At 42.8% G+C, this 18028-nt stretch overlaps 1 protein-coding gene across 1 annotated transcript; it reads right to left on the bottom strand.

Moving 5' to 3' along the window:
- Window positions 1–2390: 2390 nt before the first annotated feature.
- mxra5a (matrix-remodelling associated 5a) lies at window positions 2391–17823 on the bottom strand. Its single transcript, XM_030075204.1, has 9 exons — window positions 17684–17823; window positions 17359–17488; window positions 15013–15403; window positions 10554–12334; window positions 8832–10217; window positions 8167–8389; window positions 6152–7070; window positions 5371–5697; window positions 2391–3981 (listed from the first exon to the last, which is right to left on the bottom strand). Exons 1-9 carry the CDS (start codon window positions 17821–17823, stop codon window positions 2391–2393), a joined length of 6888 nt encoding a protein of 2295 aa, XP_029931064.1.
- Between the last annotated feature and the right edge of the window lie 205 nt (window positions 17824–18028).

Raw genomic sequence — 18028 nt, forward strand, 5'->3', positions numbered from 1 at the left:
CATCACGAGTCAGACAGAAAAGTGGAGGAAAGAGACCACTCATGTAAACAGTGTAAACATCCGAGAGTGGTGCATTACTGAGTCTTGATGACTGTGTTTTTTCAGTAATTAGAACAAACTACTTCAGCACAGGCCGGCCACACGTGAGGGAAACAGGTGGGCCCAAGATGTGGGCTTTTCCGGAATGTATTCAACCAGGTCCTGGGTCACAGACAGACAGCTCTATAAGACGCAGAGGTCATGGCAAAGCAGAGTGCTGTGCGTACTGCAGTTTAGCTTTCAGGACTCTTTGGCCATATGGGAAACAGTGGAAAAAGTATGCTTCACTGCAGCCTAATCAATTTTCAGGGTGGAAAATAAAGAGAAGCTATAACTGCAATGTTTTCGTCTGTAAGAACAAAGCAAAACTGCATCAGGGTGAAAGTAATACACCTTTGTATTGCACTGGTAAAGCTCTTGACTTTCATGCCGTGATGAATAGGTTTTAATAAAGAGAGTTGAGGACATTAAGATCTTTCGACGTGTGATTCTTTCAGACAGACTGTGCTGAACTAATGGGGGATTTCCTCATGAATCCAGATGTTTCTTCTTTCTGGAAGGGGAGACCGTGACTGTATAACACAGTAATTCCCAGAGTGATGATTGGAAGTTTTTACTCTTCAAGAGCAATGGTGACCTACTTCCTTCATCCAGAATGCGAAGTTGAGTATTTTCTCATACTTTTATCTCTACTTTGCTCTCTAAGGCCAGCGGAATAAAAATCCTCCCTGCTCTTAACTTTTGAATAATTTTATAAGAAAATACATGTCACTCTTAACTGCTCAAAAACTTCCTATGTGTATTTCCTCAAGCTTTCTTGGCATAAGCTCCTGTTTCTAAGTTTTCATATAAACATTATTCACTCTTACCGATGTCATTTAAAGTACAGTGGCACACAATCATGAGTCATCATTTTCCAGTCTTTACTTTCCCTGCCTCAGCAATAAAAAGTTTTCATGAGTTTTTGTTTTTAGACGGAGACTTTGTAAAAAATGGGTAGAAATCTTTTATTAAAATATGTAAAATTGCTATCCACCAATCTGTCAAAGACAAATAATTTACAAATGAGGACATAGCAGAGACCACATCAGCATTTTTCATAAGCTGATTCAAAAGATGACACACACTGCTGAGAGCAGTATATGTCAAGCAATCACAATTATTGAAATATGTGACTCCAGTTACTGAAGCAAGCGAAAATGACTTGAGTTGGAGGTTTATGAAATGCTACTGGATGCCAAAAAATGGTTGTGATGAATGTGGCTGAGTAAAATGTGCCAGAAATGATAAAACCATCACCTGCCTTAAAAATATCAATCTCAGAAACACATATTTCCTCTCAATTTTGTATTACATTAAGTTAAACAATATTTTCTAGGGTAAAAAATGTGAAGGTATACAATTCTGTACATTTTGACATATACTGTCATTGTCAGAGGAGATGGGAAAGAAAACTGCTGGTTTATCAAAGCAAAGGCCTCTTTACATGTACAGTTGTGGAATGCTACAAATAGAACCCTTGCTCATTGATCAAGATGGGATCAGTGAAAGGATAAACTGGTTTAACAAACCCCTTTCACCTTGTGTGCAGCATATAGAGAGATAAAGTCTGGTAAAGTCTTATTCTATAGGCTAAGTTAGCATTGCCACCGTTTGGTGTGCTGTCCAAAATTTGTATGGAAAATTGGAAAGAGATTTGCCAGAAAACACAAAACAGGAAAAGAACTAACAAGCAATGCAATGTAATGACTCTATGCTATGAACATTAATAGGCCTTTTTCATAGCAGCCATTTTGACATGAAGAAGCAGGGTAAACACAGGTGCTACTAATGACATCAATTAAGTTTCCATTTCAAGTGGACCAGAGTCTTTCCAATGAACAAGAAAGCACAACACCAGGATGCATCAATGCAACTGTAATGTGTTTTCCCTGATGATTATAATTTACTTAGAAAATGTTATTAAAAGCACATTAAAGGTGATGCTAGTGGGCTATTTTAACCCTTGGAACAAAATGTGGTCCTGTATGTCTTGTAGGTATCTGTTCAACACAGCCTTAAGGATTTTTGAAAAGTCAATTTATATTTTATATTAGTACTACACACCAAATGACTGATGACGATGCTAATCTATGGCACACAAAATGATGTTTCCACTTGTAGCCTCTGTACAAACCTGCAACATTGGTATCTTAAGCACAACAGCTTCATTGAACCCATCATAATACAATTTTTGTACATCTTGACAGCAGTTTTTACAACACTTGGATGATTAAAAGCATGAATTGCTTTAGAACTGGCAGCTGCTTGGGCATGTGGTGATGCTGAATAACTTCTTTAATGAGTTTTCTTCAGAACACATTGAGATACGTAGCTTTAGAGTCTACGCCAATGGCATTCCTGGCTGTGCATCGGTAATAGCCAGCATCTCTTTGTGTTGGGTTCTGGATGATGAGTGCACCTTGCGGATGGAGGTACTTGTTTCCAAAGAGGCGTGGCTGTGTACTGACAGCCAGTCGGTTTTTATCTGGTGTTTCCCATGCTACCTCTGCTCTAGGGATCCCAGCTGCTATGCAATTCAGTTGGACGGCAACTCCCCGCTTGGCATAAGTCACAGATGGAGGGCCGTTAGTAATGCGAGGTGGGTATGCAATAACGACGACCGGCACTGAGAGCAGACTGCTACCATACTCATTCCCTGCTCGGCAAACATAGGATCCCCTGTCATAGACCGATGCCTGTTGGATGGCCAGTGTACCGTTGGACAACACAGTGTATCGCCCAGCTCTTTGCGGCCTGCTGAGTATGACCCCACTGGGCAAAGTCCATGTTAGTCTGAGAGGTTCACCGCTGGATAGGCAATGGAGCCAAATGGATTCCCCATTCATGACACTGACAGGAGAGGTGTATCTGTTGCTTATCTCTGGCTTTTTCCCTGGGAATAATGTGATGGTATGTTCAACCAGGCCAGCAGAATTACGTCCCAGGCAGCGGTACATACCAGCTTCAGACACAGAGGGGTTGGTGATGATCAAAGAACCGTCAGGCCGGTGGTAAAACTTGGACAACCGAGCACCGCTCAGCATAGGAGTGCCATTGGGTAGGATCCAAGTGACGTGGGGCAATATGTTGCCCTCATAGGAGCAGTTCAAAGTCATGACATTCCCTACTGTCAGCGACATGCTATCTGTTTTAGGACCTCTGATTTGTGGCCTCTCCACAACCTCCTTCACATCCAAGTTAATCATCAGCTTGGCCTCCCCTCCTTCATTACGAGCGATACAAGCCAGCTGGCCTGTGTCTGTCCTCTTGGGTGACCGGATGTCCAGGGTCCCATTGCTGTGAACAGTCATTCTACTGCTGTAGTATGGTGCAGGGAGGATAATGTTTCCTGGTAGGACCCACATGACCCGCGGGGTAGGTATTCCCTTCGCTGCACAGTCCACCATCTTCCGCTGATCTCGGATTGCTGTCACCCTGATGGTGTTGGTTGTGCCTCTGAACCCGTTGATCACTGGAGGGGTTACCAGGACCTCCACCCTGATGACTCTGTGGTCCTGGCCTGCATTATTCCTGGCCGTACAAGTGTAGTTACCTCCATCAAAGCGTTGGGCCTTGTAAACTACCAATGTTCCATCATTCAGGACCTGGTATTTGTCTGATGATGATGAAATGACTCTGTTGGTCGGGGACATCCATGTGATAACTGGTGTTGGTTCCCCCTTGGCGGTGCACCTCAGCGACACAGTTTCGCCATAGAAAACCTTGATGACCTTGTGGTTTTTGTCTTGGATTCGTGGCGGGTCAGCCACAGCCTTGATCTTGACTCTAATTTTCATCTCATCTTTGCCAAGCTGGTTCTCGGCATAGCAGGTGTAATCACCCTCCTCTCGCATGTCGACATCATTGAAGTACAGTGTCCCGTTATCAAACACCACGTACCTGTAACCCATTCAGGGATGGGAAAGAGCGATAGAAATTGTTAGATGGTTACAATAAAACTACATTAGTAGCATGATTTTTTAAGGGTTACATTTGTTGTGTGTCTCAAAGTCCATGAGTAATTTTAAACTAAAATGGGTATGTCTGTTAATGTTAAGATACAGAAACTGATGGTAATGACATTGATTGATTTTCCTGATGTTCAGTTGTGTTCTTTTCCAGTTGAAAAATAAAAAAGGATCTTGTGTATTTATAACCATAAACACAGGACACAAGCAAGTACACACTACTGGGACCTGTCAAGTGTAAATAACCATTATGAATTGTCCAGTCTGAAATGAAGATTTGAGTCCACCAAGCTTTAGGAATATTGCTTTCACAAATGAAAATATACAGACAAATACTTGATGAAACTATTAACACTGCTTCACTTTCTTCACTGTGCCTTTGAAACAACTGATCAAATTTGTCCATATGAGGGGACACTGTTAAAAATGGTGAGGGCTTTGCATACAGATTATGTAGGTTCTGTATCAGCATTTGTGCTCAAGGCTTTTCTTTGACAGATAAACAACACAAGTACTGCTTTCTGACACGGTCTGAATGGTTTTTATATGCTCAGTCAGTAATAGTGTTTGAAATGAAAATATAACAGGTTTGGTTGGCAAACACTGTCACACCAACACTGACAGGCAATCTATAGCATATATGTATTCAGACTTGGAAAAGGCAATTACAGTTGAAGCAATTTTTGCATCCAGTACATGCCAGAATTCGTTCTTTTAAATCATTTTCTTTGGAACTGAAGAGTTATTCCTCTTCCAATGTGCACCCCACTGTGACCTATCACTGGTGTTTCCAACCTGTACGCCCATTTTCATGTTTACTAGCAGTAATTTGATGAATTACACAATGCCAGTGTTACTGAGTCTAATGAGAGTAAATTGATTGTGTGTTTATTGTTAAAATAATAAAGATTCAGACATGACTAGTTGAGACTACAGACCTCATGTTGCCGGTTTTTTGACTTAAGATCTTACTCACAAAAATGGCAACAAAACCTTTTTATGGAATTTCAGATTGATATTAATATCTCTCCTGTAAGTTTTCTGACAAATGAAATTAAACTTAAACACAAAAATAATAATTTCACATTTCATGTGCATATAAACCACTTATGCCATGGCTTCTATCTTTTATTTGGCAACTAATTGCATTTGCTCTCATTACTGTGACTGAGTAGGATTTTGTTTAAATGTACTTTAAATACTTTTTTGTAGTAGTTTTAGATATATTGAAATATATGTATTTTGATTTAAGTGTTGTATAAGAAACTAATCAAAGATATTAAGACATTAAACCTGTAGAGAGACATTCTGAAGCTGATACCTGCGGCTGCGGCCCCCACTGACTCTATCTGTCTGTTTGACAGGGTTGACCATGGTGCCATCCGGCAGTGCCCAGCTGATCTCTGGGTCAGGAAGCCCGGACGCCACACAGTCCACCTTCAGGTCGCCACCATATACCACCTCCTGATTGGATCGGTGCTGCTTCTGCTCAATCTTGGCCGGCCTGGTCAGCACATTGACCCGCAGCAGAGCATAATCGTCACCCATCTTGTTACGTGCCAAACACAGGTAGTCACCGCTGTCCTTATCGGTCATGGACTGGACGGTCATCGTGCCGTTGGCAAAGACCTTGATCCTGGGGTCGAAACTGCAAAAAACATACAGATGAAGGCAATTCATTAGCTTTGGTTACAGTTGCTGTTAGAATATCACTTTATGACTATATCATTCTTTTCAAAAAAGACATTTTTGATATATTTTTGTGATTTTACAGTCAATATGCATGTACATAATGCTTTGTTGCATTTTTATAATGTGCTAGCATATTTTTAACTGAAAGCTTTTCTTACTATTTATTCATGTATTCAGCTCTGACTGAATTCCTAACTAAAATTATCAGACCATCTAAAAATTCCATGTAGTTTATTTATTAATTAATTTAAGCATCTATCTACTAACATGGTCATGTAATGTTTTAGAGAATCCTTGAAGCATTTTGTAAAAATTAAAATTTACTTTGGTATCTATCTAATTATTTGCCATCTGGCCATTTATTTATTCATATGTTTGTTCATTCATTCATGGAGCCATTCACCCATTACCTGTACTGAGCATCTACCAGTTTCTTGGAGGGCGTTCTCCAGATGATCCGGGGCTCAGGCTCTCCTCTAGCTGAGCAGTCCAGCTGCAGCTTCTGCCCGTAGATCACATCTGTTCTCTGAGGAGATGAGGAGACGATCTTGGCCTTGGTGGAGGAGAGGTTCCTCCGTACACTGAGTGTAACTGTTCTCCTGCTGGCTGCCACCACATTACTGGCTGTACACTCATATCTCCCAGCATGCCCTGGGGCCAAACCACGTATGAAGAGAGTCCCGTTGGGGAAAACAAGGAGGTTGCGTCCAGTGATGAACTGGGAAGAGGTGAGCTGGATTCCATCAGGTGTAGTCCAGCGGATGACAGGTAGCGGGGCACCTATGGCACTGCAGTTGATGTAGGTATTACTGCCCTCTGAAACAGTAGTGTTCTCACGTTGAGACTGTTGGATGACAGGCGGCAACGCAGAAACATGAAGACGAACTGACACCGTGTCAGCCCCTGCTGCACTGCTGCCGATGCACTTATAAACCCCTCTGTCTGTATAAGTGGCCTGGGTGATTCGGAGAGTGCCGTTACTAAGCACCGCCACTCGCTGTTGAGAAGCAATACCAAGTTGGGCCGTGGTCATGTGGACGTGGTCGGGAAGCACCCATGTCACTCGAGGGGAGGGGTATCCCTGGACAGTGCATTCCAAATTGATGTTGCTACCTAAATACACAGTGGCGTCTCGGTGCCGAGGTTGGAGCACCCGGGGGTGCTGTGATAGAACCACGAGGTTGACCACCATCTTGTCGGTACCGTACTGGTTCTGGACCATGCAGAGGTACTGTCCCCGGTCGATGGGCTGTGTATTCCTGATGATTAATGTGCCATTGGGATGGGCCTCAAATCTCTGAACTCTGGTGTTCTGAGCAACACTCGCCCCTGTGGCATTAGAAAAAAATGTTTATTAAAACAAAGATTAGATTGGATTATATCATCCAATCCTAGATTAGACTGGATTAGATTAGATTAGATTGTTTTATATTATAATATAATAATATTATATTATAATAATAATTTATAATAGTATTTATTATAATAGTATTTTATAATATATAGTTTAGATCTCCCTTTGGAATTGACATTGCCTGCACAGCAACAAACGGTGCTCAAACCAAAAAAAAAAAAAAAAAAGAAAGAAAGCAACATGATAGATATATAAAAATACTCATTAAAAAATTCTAATACTTTAACATATCAAATAGAAAATAATGAATGAAAATGTGCAAAATTATTGATTATTAACATGACATACAAAATCACAACAACAGTATCAGTGGCAGCTGAGGCTGCGATTTGTGCATTATAAGCCTATTCAGGACAGATCAAAATTTGATTACGGATTGATTAAGGATTACGTGGGGGGGGGGCCAAAAATCGTTTAGTGTTATGCTATAAAAGTGGTTGTTACTATGGTGATTGAGATGTTAGGGGAGATCAAAAATATTTTTGGGAGGTTATGAAATATACTGCATATACAGAAACTCCAGAATTACCTGTTTTGAATGTGATCTAATGCAAATATCTTGAGCTATTACATGGTGTTATTTTGTCAGAGTAACATCTGTGGCTCTTAGGCTTCCTGTGATACCACAAACACATGAAAAACCCACATTGGAAACAGATGATGTAACTCTCATTAAAAAAAAAATAAGATATAAACTTTATTAGTTTAGTATGTCGCAATGCTAAGTTCAAAAGTCAGCCCCAATCAGCAGAAAATTCTCACAATGTGACATTATGATTCATACTAAACCTGCTTTAGAAACTGAGATATGTGAGTAAAACAGTCAAATAATAGGTTTTGATCACACAACTGACGAATGTAGCAGCTGCAACTTTCATTCTGACACGCTTTTTCACTCTTTTCAATACTTACGCAGGCCGCTGTATCCTCTAATCAAAATGTTTTATTTACTGGTTTATTGTATAATAATACTGGTACTGCATAATAGTTATGAGGTTGAGTCATACATACCAGTGGCAACTTTTGTCCAGGACAGGAAGGGCATGGGTTCACCCTCAGCCTCACAGGGAAGCTGTGCATCTGTTTCAGCGTTCACAGTAATAGTCTGGATATTGGTCTTTATTATCCGTGGCTTCCCTCTTGGAATAGAGCCTAGTCCAGGTAGCTGATGCCTTCTGGACACATCCTGAGTCAAAGGGGTCCCTGTTCTGAGCCCCTCTCTGGATGTATCAGTCTGTGCAACAGAATTAGGTGCTGTTGAAATTGTTGGAGCAATGGTGGATGTCTGTTTGACCATCTGTCCAATGGTCTGTTTTGGGGTTGAGGAGGTTGGATTGGCTCTATTGCCGAGACTGATTTTCTGGCTGGCAGAGGGAGTTGTGGGATGAGAGGCTATTGTTCTGTTATGCTCTGATCTGTTAATGTTTGGGGGTTCTCTGTCTGGGGAAAAAGGATTTTTTTTGGTCTAGGCTGTGGCTGCCTGGAATATGGTTGAATTTAGGAGCCTCCTGAGTGGTGGTCCTCAACAGTGGATCGGTTTTGCCTTCTGTGAATGAAGTTTTGGGCAATGTGACATGCTGCTTCCCTGTGGATGGTATAACAGCAGAGAACTTTGATGTAGTAGAGGAAGGAGGTAGTGTTGAACTAATTCTTGTGCTGGAAGCATCAACATTTACTTGTCTGTGGGCAGTCTCTTTTAGATGCTCGTCCTCCTGTGAGGCAGTGCTGGTAGTTTTATTTTGAGTTGAACGATAAGAGCTTTCAGATGCTGCCGGCATCTTTGTGGTAATCCATTCTGTCTCCAAATCTCCCTCAAAAGGCAAGCTGACTGTTGTAACAGAGCCACTTAGAGTGTGTGTGCCAAAGGTTGTGTTGATTTCATGCTGGATCAAGGGAGCAGGTGAGGAGGATGGTCGCAGTGGAAAATGCCTGCTGATCTCTTTGAAAAGCATCTCTTCAGCCTTTTCGGTGGGTGTGTATAGATTTTCTGATTGGTTCTGCTCTACATCTGGTTGCACTTGCAGTGCAGTGTGAAAATTCTCAGAGGACTTGTCAGAACGTGGCCCAGGTCCAAGGTCTCCCATAACGCTTACCCTTTGTGTCTCCTCTAAGGGTTTAACAGGCGGAAGAGGGGTGCTCATAAACCTCTGCTGACTATCTGGTGTGGGCATATTCAAAAGCTCTGGAGAAGACGCACTCTCTGAGATCTGAGTTGTCGTCTCTCTATAACCCACTCCTGGAGAGGTCGTAGGAAATGATGGTGTGGCTGATGTGCTTTCGAATAGTGGTTTGGCCAGAGGAAGAAGGCTGTCCTTTGTTTTGGGGTGAGTGGCTGGTTTGGTGGCTGCCTCGTCATCATGCCTGGAGACTGTGCTTTCTTTGTGACTCAGTCTGCCTGATGACGTCGTTTGGCTGCCAGTGAATGGAACAGCGGTACTGAAGTTGGCTGTTGTGATTACGGTCTTTTCTGATGCTTCTATTTTTAGCCGTGTGGAGGCAGTGGTCGTGGCTGTTGCTAGGGTAGCATCCACAGGTGTGGTGGTAATAAAAATCCTTGAGGGTCGGTTCAACTTTTGCTTCCTCCTGTTTGGCCTTCTCCTGCGATTCCCGTTCCTTCTCCTAGAATTAGGGTGTCGGACACGAGTGGGCGGCTCCCCTCCAGACCCCTTTCTTGTACTAGGGATGGCTGTTGGAAATGGTGTTGTGAGCAGGGCTTGAGAGTGCAAAATGTCGAGTGTTGTATCTCTGGGCAGGGTATGTGAAGGTGATGTTGTCTCAGCCTCACTAGGATATTTTTCATTTCCATCTTGACTTGTCTCCATTTCAGTTGGGTTTTCTGAAGGGCTAAGCTGACTTCCGCCTAAAGAAAGTTCTCTGTCCTCATTGGGGCTAGTATAAACATAATCTTTGGCCACGTCCACCGTAGATGCCTTGGATGTATCAAATATTGTGACTGCATCAGCGTCTGCACTAGTGATTTGATTTGCCTGCAGAGACTTGTCATACAATGTACTGCTGCTGCTTGCCCTGTTTGTGTTAGTCTGCCAGTGGCTAACAGTGCTCTGAGGAACAGATGTGGGATGTGTGAGGGAAAATAAACTACTTGAGGTTGTGTGTGGGTTTAAGTTTATGTCATAGGTGTCATAGGTTGTGTGGTGTGCACTGTGTGTACTATATGTGGCGTGTGGGTCTGCTGTGGCATGTGTGCTGTGGTTATATTGTGTGTTATGTGTCACATTATGTCTATTATGTATGGTATGAGTGTTAGATGTCATGTATGTGTTGTCTGTGTTTGATGTCACATGTGTGCGATGTATATCATTGGTAACAGTGGTGTGCATGTGATGTATCGGTGTCTCGGTGTGTTGCATTGGGCTGTGTGGTGTTGTGGCGTAAACCTGGGTCTCTTCCTCCTGCACAGTCTCTGATGATCCCTCCATATTGTCTTGTGACTGTGTTGTCTGCTCTGTTTCTGGAATCTGTGTGGTATGGTCAACTGGGTTTGGTGTCACACCACTCTGAGAAGTTCTATCTCTAATCTTAGCCAAAATGTCTGCCCATTTCTCTGGGTCTATTTTATTCTTTGACATATTTATCCTTCTCCTGGTCTCAACTGTAATTTTCCTATCTTCAGCATGTGATCCTGTTGGCTTTCGCAGCACCGGTGGCCTCCGCCACATATTTCTAGATGGATGGACTACCCTCCTGCTAGCACCCACCCCTCCTGGACCTCTCCTTCTCAAAAGATCATGGCGGCTCATTGGAGCCCCCTGCTGAGGAACCCCCTCATCCCCAGATGCCTCCTCTGTATCCTCTGTGGGTACTTTAATTTTGGTATTGACTCCTGAGGCTGACTGAGGTCTTGTTGGAAACTTCCTCAGTGGCCTTATCGTTCCTGTGCGTCTGGTGATGGTGACTTTTGTAGCGAGCGTATCCACACCATGTTGATTTATGGCAATGCATTTATAGGAACCACTGTCCGATAACTGACCTTGTGGGATTTGCAAAGTGCCGTTAGAATAGACCAACACTCTGGAAGAGTTGGTCTTGAAACTTACTATGTTGCTGCTTGGTAGAATCCAGTGAATTTCAGCATCAGGTGAGCCAGATGCCATGCAAGGCAAGGAAACAGGGTCCCCGGCAAATCCCTCTATAGGTGGAGATGAGTTATTCTCTCCTGGAGGAGGGCTGGAGGATTCCTCCACTGTCAGACGAAATGGCAGGATGGCGAGGTCTCCATGAACCTTGGCGATACAGTAGTAAATTCCTGTGTCTGAGTGGCTGACGGCTTTAATGACCAGCTGTCCTTCACTGGAGACAGAAACCCTGTTGTCTGGACTGCTGTACGGCGCCTCCACCTTAGAGCCATCTGGCAACATCCAGTGGATAACCACTGGGCCAGAACTGTGCACGTTACAGTACATTTGCCTAGCGCTGCCCACTATAGCACTCAACACTGTCCGAGAGGTGTTTGTGGACTCAATCATCACCCATGTCCTCCTCTGTCTCCGCTCCAGCTCAGTCTCCACGGTCTGTGAAAGGTGGGTGCTGAGGATCAACTTTACTCTCTTCCCTGTGGACTGAGGCCTGTTCAGCTGGAGGTCTATAGATGTCTGCATCAGCCATGCTGGTTGGGCCATGATATTAACCTTCACACCCGTGTAGTACAGGGCATCCCTCTCTGTGTCCTGTCTGTACATGTAGCTTGGATGAGGCTCTTCGTTCAGCATCCTCTCCCTTTGTAAGTGGGCTGGTACACTGCTGTAGTATGCAATGAGCCTCCACAGGCGCTCATAGTTTTCCCTGTCGATAGGGCATTCCAGATCCACGGACAAAGTCATGTTGGACGCCAGCTGCAGATGGTTGACCTGCTCCCAGCTGATCTTGCTGACCTCTCTGGGTTCACCAATACTGCACTCCAGATCCACCTTATTCCCATGTTCGTCTGACAGGCCCAGGGAGACGTTACCAAATGGTTCCCTAAACTCCTCCAGGGTCATGACCTCACTTTCGGTGTCCTCAGGTAGGGTGGCCCTTTGAGGGGAACTGATGATAGGGCTGCTGCAGACCATATTCTCCACAGCATGGAGCTCCTTCCTCTGGAGGTGCTTGGGGGAGGAACACACAGGACACAGCTGGCCACCAGGGAGGGCTTTGTCCTTTTTACACTTCAAAACACCTGATAAAAAACAAAACAAAACACATAAGCAACACTGTTATCAATTACATTGCCTCTACACTGGCAAAATCAAGTAAAAAAAGACAGTGGTTTTCAACTTTCTCATGCCCTGGAACACCAAGTTGACTCTTATTAAGCCCTAAGGATTCTGATATGAAAAGATATTTTGGTTTGTGTTCATTTTGGAAGTGAATACTTGTTGAATAAATTCAAAGTGGTGACATTAAAAAATCAGGTTAAATGAATCACTCATACATATTTTTGTGTTGTAGTGATGTCTGGTGAATTAACCTTTTGAAATCTGAGCAAATCCACTTGGTTTCTTTCAAAAACAAGGGGAAAAGGCAATTAGCAAATTAGCAAAACATTACCAGAACATTTGTGGAAAAAAATGCAAAAAATTACCAGAATGTAAAAAAAAAAAGAAAAAAAAAATGAGTATCACACAGACTACCCATCTGCATATCCCATACAAACATTTTCTTACACAACCTGTCATTGTCCATAATCACTATTTTTTTCCCAAAATCTACTAATACTGATACTTAATTACCCATTAAAAGTAAGTGGGGACTGGAAACTATCCCAACATGCAGTGAGTGAAAGAAAAGGAAATAATTATTGGGATTCAAATGAAACTATAAGGCATCACAGAATAACACAATCATTAAAAAAAAAAAAAAAAAAAAAAAAATAGCAATAAAGAAAAGAGATGGTCCCTGTTCAAAAGTTTGCATGCCTTAGTTCCTAATACTGTGTATTGCTCCTCGCATCTATGATGGCTTGCAGTCTTTTGTGATAGTTGTAGATGAGGCCTTTTATTTTGGTGGTAAAGGTGGTAAAGCTGCCCATTCTTCTTGGCAAAAAGCCTCCAGGTCCTGTAAATTCTTGGGTTATCTTACATGAACTGCACGTTTGAGGTTTCCACAAAGTGGCTTGATGATATTGAGGTCAGGAGACAGTGATGGACACTCCAGAACCTTCACTTGTCTCTGCTGTAGCCACTGATAAGTTGACTTGGCCTTATGTTTTGGATCACTGTCATGCTGGAAAGTCCAAGTGTGTCCCATGTGCAGCTTCTGGGCCGATGAACGCAAATTGTCCTCCAATATTTTCTGACAACTTGCTGTATTCATTTTGCCATGAATTTTGACTAAATTCCCTGTGCTGCTGTAGCTTCACACATCCCAAAAACATCAGAGATGCACCTCCATGCTTCACAGTAGGGATGGTGTACTTTTCATCATAAGCCTTGTTGACTCCTCTCCAAACTTAGTGTTTATGGTTATGACCATTAAGTTCAATTTTGGTCTCATCACTCCAAATGACTTTGTTCCAGAAGTTTTGAGGCTTCTCTAGGTGCTGTTTGGCATATTGTAAGTGGGCTGTTTTTGTGGCGTTGGCGCAGTAGCAGCTTTTTTCTGGCAACTTGACCGTGCAGCCCATTTTTGCTCAAGTACTTCCTTATTGTGCATCTTGAAACAGTCACACCACTTTTTTTTGAAGTGAAGCCTGTATTTCAGCTGAAGTTGCTTGGGGGTTTTTCTTTGCGTCCTGACCAATTTTTCTGGCAGTTGTGGCTGAAATCTTTGTTGGCCTACCTGACCGTGGCTTGGTATCAACAGAGCCACTGATTTTCCACTTCTATGTCAGAATTTGAACACTGCTGATTTGCATTTTCAAATCTTTGGATATCTTTTCGATACCCTTTTCCTAATTTATACAGTTCAGCTACATTTTCTCGCCAGTTCTTAGACAATTCTTTTGCTTTCCCCATGGCTCAGTGTCCAGCAAAGTCCGTGCATTCCTGGATGAAATGTGCAGGGGTCTCTCAAGGGCTAAAAAAACCTCACTGCCTATTTATACACAGACACTAATTACAATCAAACAAGTCATAGGTATGGAAACCTACCCTCAGTATCCATTTAAACCTGTGTGTGTCAACTTGTGTGTGTGTTATCAGGCCAAACATTCAAGGGTATGTAATCCTTGGATCAGGGCCATTTGGGTGATTTCAGTTATCATTAGGATTTAAAATGCACAATTATGTGATAATAAGTAGCTTCACCTGGCCACTATCCCTAAATTAAAGAAAAGTTTTCTGCATGATCAGTCATATTTTCAAAAAAAAAAAAAAAAAAGTCAATATTTCACACATTATGCTAGGGTATGTAAACTCATGAGAACAACTGTGATCGAAATCCCTTGATTTTCAAATTTGAACTTTTTGGTTGAAACAGCCACCTTATAATGCTCTGCTTCTGTCCTCACCAGTTATAAACCACAGAACTGATAATTGGCTGTGTCAAGCAAATGTTTCCCCAGGGACTATTTTCTGTAGAGGATGGTGATGGAATACTGGTGTGAAGAAAGTCTGAAGGCTTTGAAAGTTCATGGTCATATCGGAGTGCAATGAATGGAAACCAATGGCTGAATAAAGGGGAGGAAACATGATATTGCACTCCTAATACAGGACTGCTTCCATTGGGAAAAGATTAGCAGAAACATGAAGTATGTATACATTTTGTAGATAGCACACTAAACATGCACAGTCCCTGCTATGGTCCTTTAACCACTGAGCCACCATGCCCGCCTCATTCAAAGTAACACAAATCACTCAAGATAACAGAAATTCTAAATGTATTATCTGTATGCTGTTCAGAAATGGAAGGGCTAACCTGGTGAGGTTTTATCCCAGTTGTGAAGCCACCTCATGTGGCAGTCACAGGTCCATGGGTTCCCATGGAGATACAGGTTCTCCAGCTGAGGCATAGCTGCCACCAACGTGGAGGGCAACGACGTCAGCTCGTTGTCCGACAGGTAGAGGTGCCTCACGGTGGAGACATGGAAGTGGCCCATGAGGGAGAAGGTGGTGAAGGTGGCTGGGTGGAGCTGCTGAAGGCGGTTGCCCTCCAGCTGGAGCAGCCGCAGAGAGGTGAGGCCCTGGAAGGCATCTGGGTGGATGAACTCCAGCTGGTTGTGATCTAGGTGTAATCTGGCCAAAGCCCATAGACCCTGCAACGTGTGTCTGTTGATTTCCGTCAGCTTGTTGTAGCTGATCTTCAACATCTAAACCAACAAAGAAAGAGAGCAAAGAAAGCCATTATTACTAATCATGACATTATCAAAACATATTTGAGACAGGGAAGCTGACAACAACAACAAAGAGTGTTATGCTTCTGTGGTTTATGGACTTTTGGGTTGTACTCTGTTTATGGACTTTTTGTGATTTGGTTTTCTGTATTTGTGTGTGGTTCATGACAATGGTGTATTAGTGCCATTGTAGGGAGAAAGATAACATGGAGTCCGGGAAGGGAGGGATTATTATCCAAGAAAAACATTCTGAATTTCTGAGATTAAAGTCGTAAATTTATGAAAAAACAAACAAACAAACAAACAAACAAACAAACAAACAAAAAAAAAACTCAGACATTCTCTGAGATTAAATTGGTACATTTATGAGAGAGAAATCTGAGATTATGAAGTTGTAGAAAATGCATTTTTCTTTCACTTTTTTTTTTTTTTGGCAAGGACCCACATGGCTTGACTTTGCAAGGCTGGATCAGCAACACACTGCAGAGGCTGCTGCTCGCCGTGTATCAGGCCTGCAGCTGATGACCTCATCAGATTCTACTTTGCAATGGGATTTAGGAACAAGGAAATTGTGATTTTAGCCTAGAATCACAAACATTGTTTTCTTCTGAATCAGCCCAAGTCACAGCAATGTCTCTTCAGAGTCCAGATGCTGATGAGGAGATTTCTGATTCTGGGTTAAAATCACCAGGATTTCCTTGTTTCTCAATCCCACTGCTGTCACATTTTTGCAACAATTTTTCAAAAAAAAATTCCAAGTTTCTCCTTGTAAATTTGTGACTTTATAATCTCAGAATTTTCCCAAGTTTTTTTTTCCCCAGAATACTACCCCCCCCTTCCCTGGCTCCCTTTTCCCCCTACAGTGGCACTAACATGTTGCTGTAAGTTTATTATTGCTATGGTTTTTAGTTTGATATTTTCCCCTCTAAGTCCTAGCTCTAATTTCCCTAGTGTTTCTTGTATCTTGATATTCTGTGCTCTTTGTCCCTCATGTTCATCCATAGTCCTGTCAGCTGGTTGTTTCCCCCACACCTGTCCTGCATTAGTCCCTTTAGCCCTGCCCTTGTGCTGCCTGTCCTTGTTGTCAGTTCAGCCAGTCCTCTTGTCCCTCCAGGCTTGCGAGCCTGCCCCTTCACCAGGTGTGTCTAGTTTTGTCATCTGTCTCCTGTGTATATATACATGTGTCTTGTCAGTACACCTTGTGGGATCATGTGTGTGCCTGCCTGCCTAGTTTTGGCTTTTCTGTGCTCCCATGTATCCTGACTTCACTTCAGCTTGCCATCTCCTGTGTTTGGGCCCCCCTGCTGCACTCTGCATAACAAAGAGGCAAGAGAGAGTTTAATGCTACCTGTTAGAGTTGCTGCACTGTTACTGTGGATCAAGGGTTAATTAGGTTTTTATTATAGGCTACCAATAAGTTTAATAATGCTCTCTTAAATTGACATTTTCATTTGAATCCCCGCTAAAGCATTTTTTTTTTTTTAACGATTAAACACAAAATGGCCTCTGGCTGTGTTGGTAGTGTGAAGAAAGCTGAATCAAAACACCAACACTTGTGTTAGTCAATCACTGAACTATGCATATAAAATTGTAGCAAAATATGACTAATTTCCATTGTGAAAGGAGCATGGGCAGTCTTCCTCACCTCAAATTTCCATTCTATATTTGAACACTGAGAAGTAACTAAGGTGACAGTAGGGGAGAGGCAGATGGATTCAGTTCTACAACAGTGGACGGCCGGGGGCATTTAACAACTTGACTACTTGTGGTGATAATTTTTCATTTTTTTGTGATATCTGGGGAGAGCATGCTTCCCCTTAAGGACAACCTGGAGGTTTCCAGATGCTGCTTTGTTCTCAGAGCCACTGATGTGGCAGTAGATGTTCATTCATTCATTTACAGTCAATTTATGATGGGTTTAGTCAGTGTACCTGCAGGGATATGAGGTCCCTGAAAGCTCCATCAGGGAGGCTGTGGATTTCATTCCCATGGACCATCAGAAGCTCCAGCTTCCTCAAACCAGCCAGTGATTTGTCTGTGACCCTATTGATGCTATTGAACCTGGAACCAAAACAAAATGTGCAGGCGGAAAGGGAAAATAAAGCAATTCAGTATGGGACTGGTTATACTGACTTAGAATAAAGTCACTTTCTTACAGCACAATAAAAGTGGAATCCAAGGATTCGCATTAGCAAGGCTGCAGTATAGTAATGTAACAGATGCCAAAGCGATGCTGAGGATGCCAGCAGAACTAACCCCAGGTTCATGCGTTCCACTTGTCTGGAGATGCCAGCTGGGATGGTGATCAGGGAGCGGAAAGTGCAGTGCAGCTCTGTGGGCTGGGGGCAGGAGCAGGGCCGGGGGCAGGGAAGAGGGGCAACTGGGGCCAAAAGCATCAGCGCTGCCACCGCCAGGAGGATGCACACAGCCGGCCGGTCCATCTTCAGCCACTGAATGGACAGTCACAGCAGCTGTGGGGTAGCAAAGATTATACTAATGATAATGCTCTTAATGATAATACTATCAGTACCACTAATGATGCTGCTGCTGCTACTATTAAAACTACTAATACTAAAGATAATTTCAACACAGCAGGTTCCA

Source organism: Myripristis murdjan, chromosome 2 (genome assembly GCF_902150065.1).
Source record: "Myripristis murdjan chromosome 2, fMyrMur1.1, whole genome shotgun sequence".
Lineage (NCBI taxonomy): Eukaryota > Metazoa > Chordata > Actinopteri > Holocentriformes > Holocentridae > Myripristis > Myripristis murdjan.

What these genes read in the sequence shown, in the direction of transcription:
- mxra5a (XM_030075204.1), bottom strand. Translation starts at nt 17,823, where the DNA reads ATGCTTTTGGCCCCAGTTGCCCCTCTTCCCTGCCCCCGGCCCTGCTCC. An exon ending in GTGGAACGCATGAACCTGGG is followed by an intron (nt 17,489 to 17,683) that starts GTTAGTTCTGCT and finishes TTTTGGTTCCAG; the next exon opens with GTTCAATAGCATCAATAGGG. An exon ending in CTGGGATAAAACCTCACCAG is followed by an intron (nt 12,335 to 15,012) that starts GTTAGCCCTTCC and finishes GTTTTTTATCAG; the next exon opens with GTGTTTTGAAGTGTAAAAAG.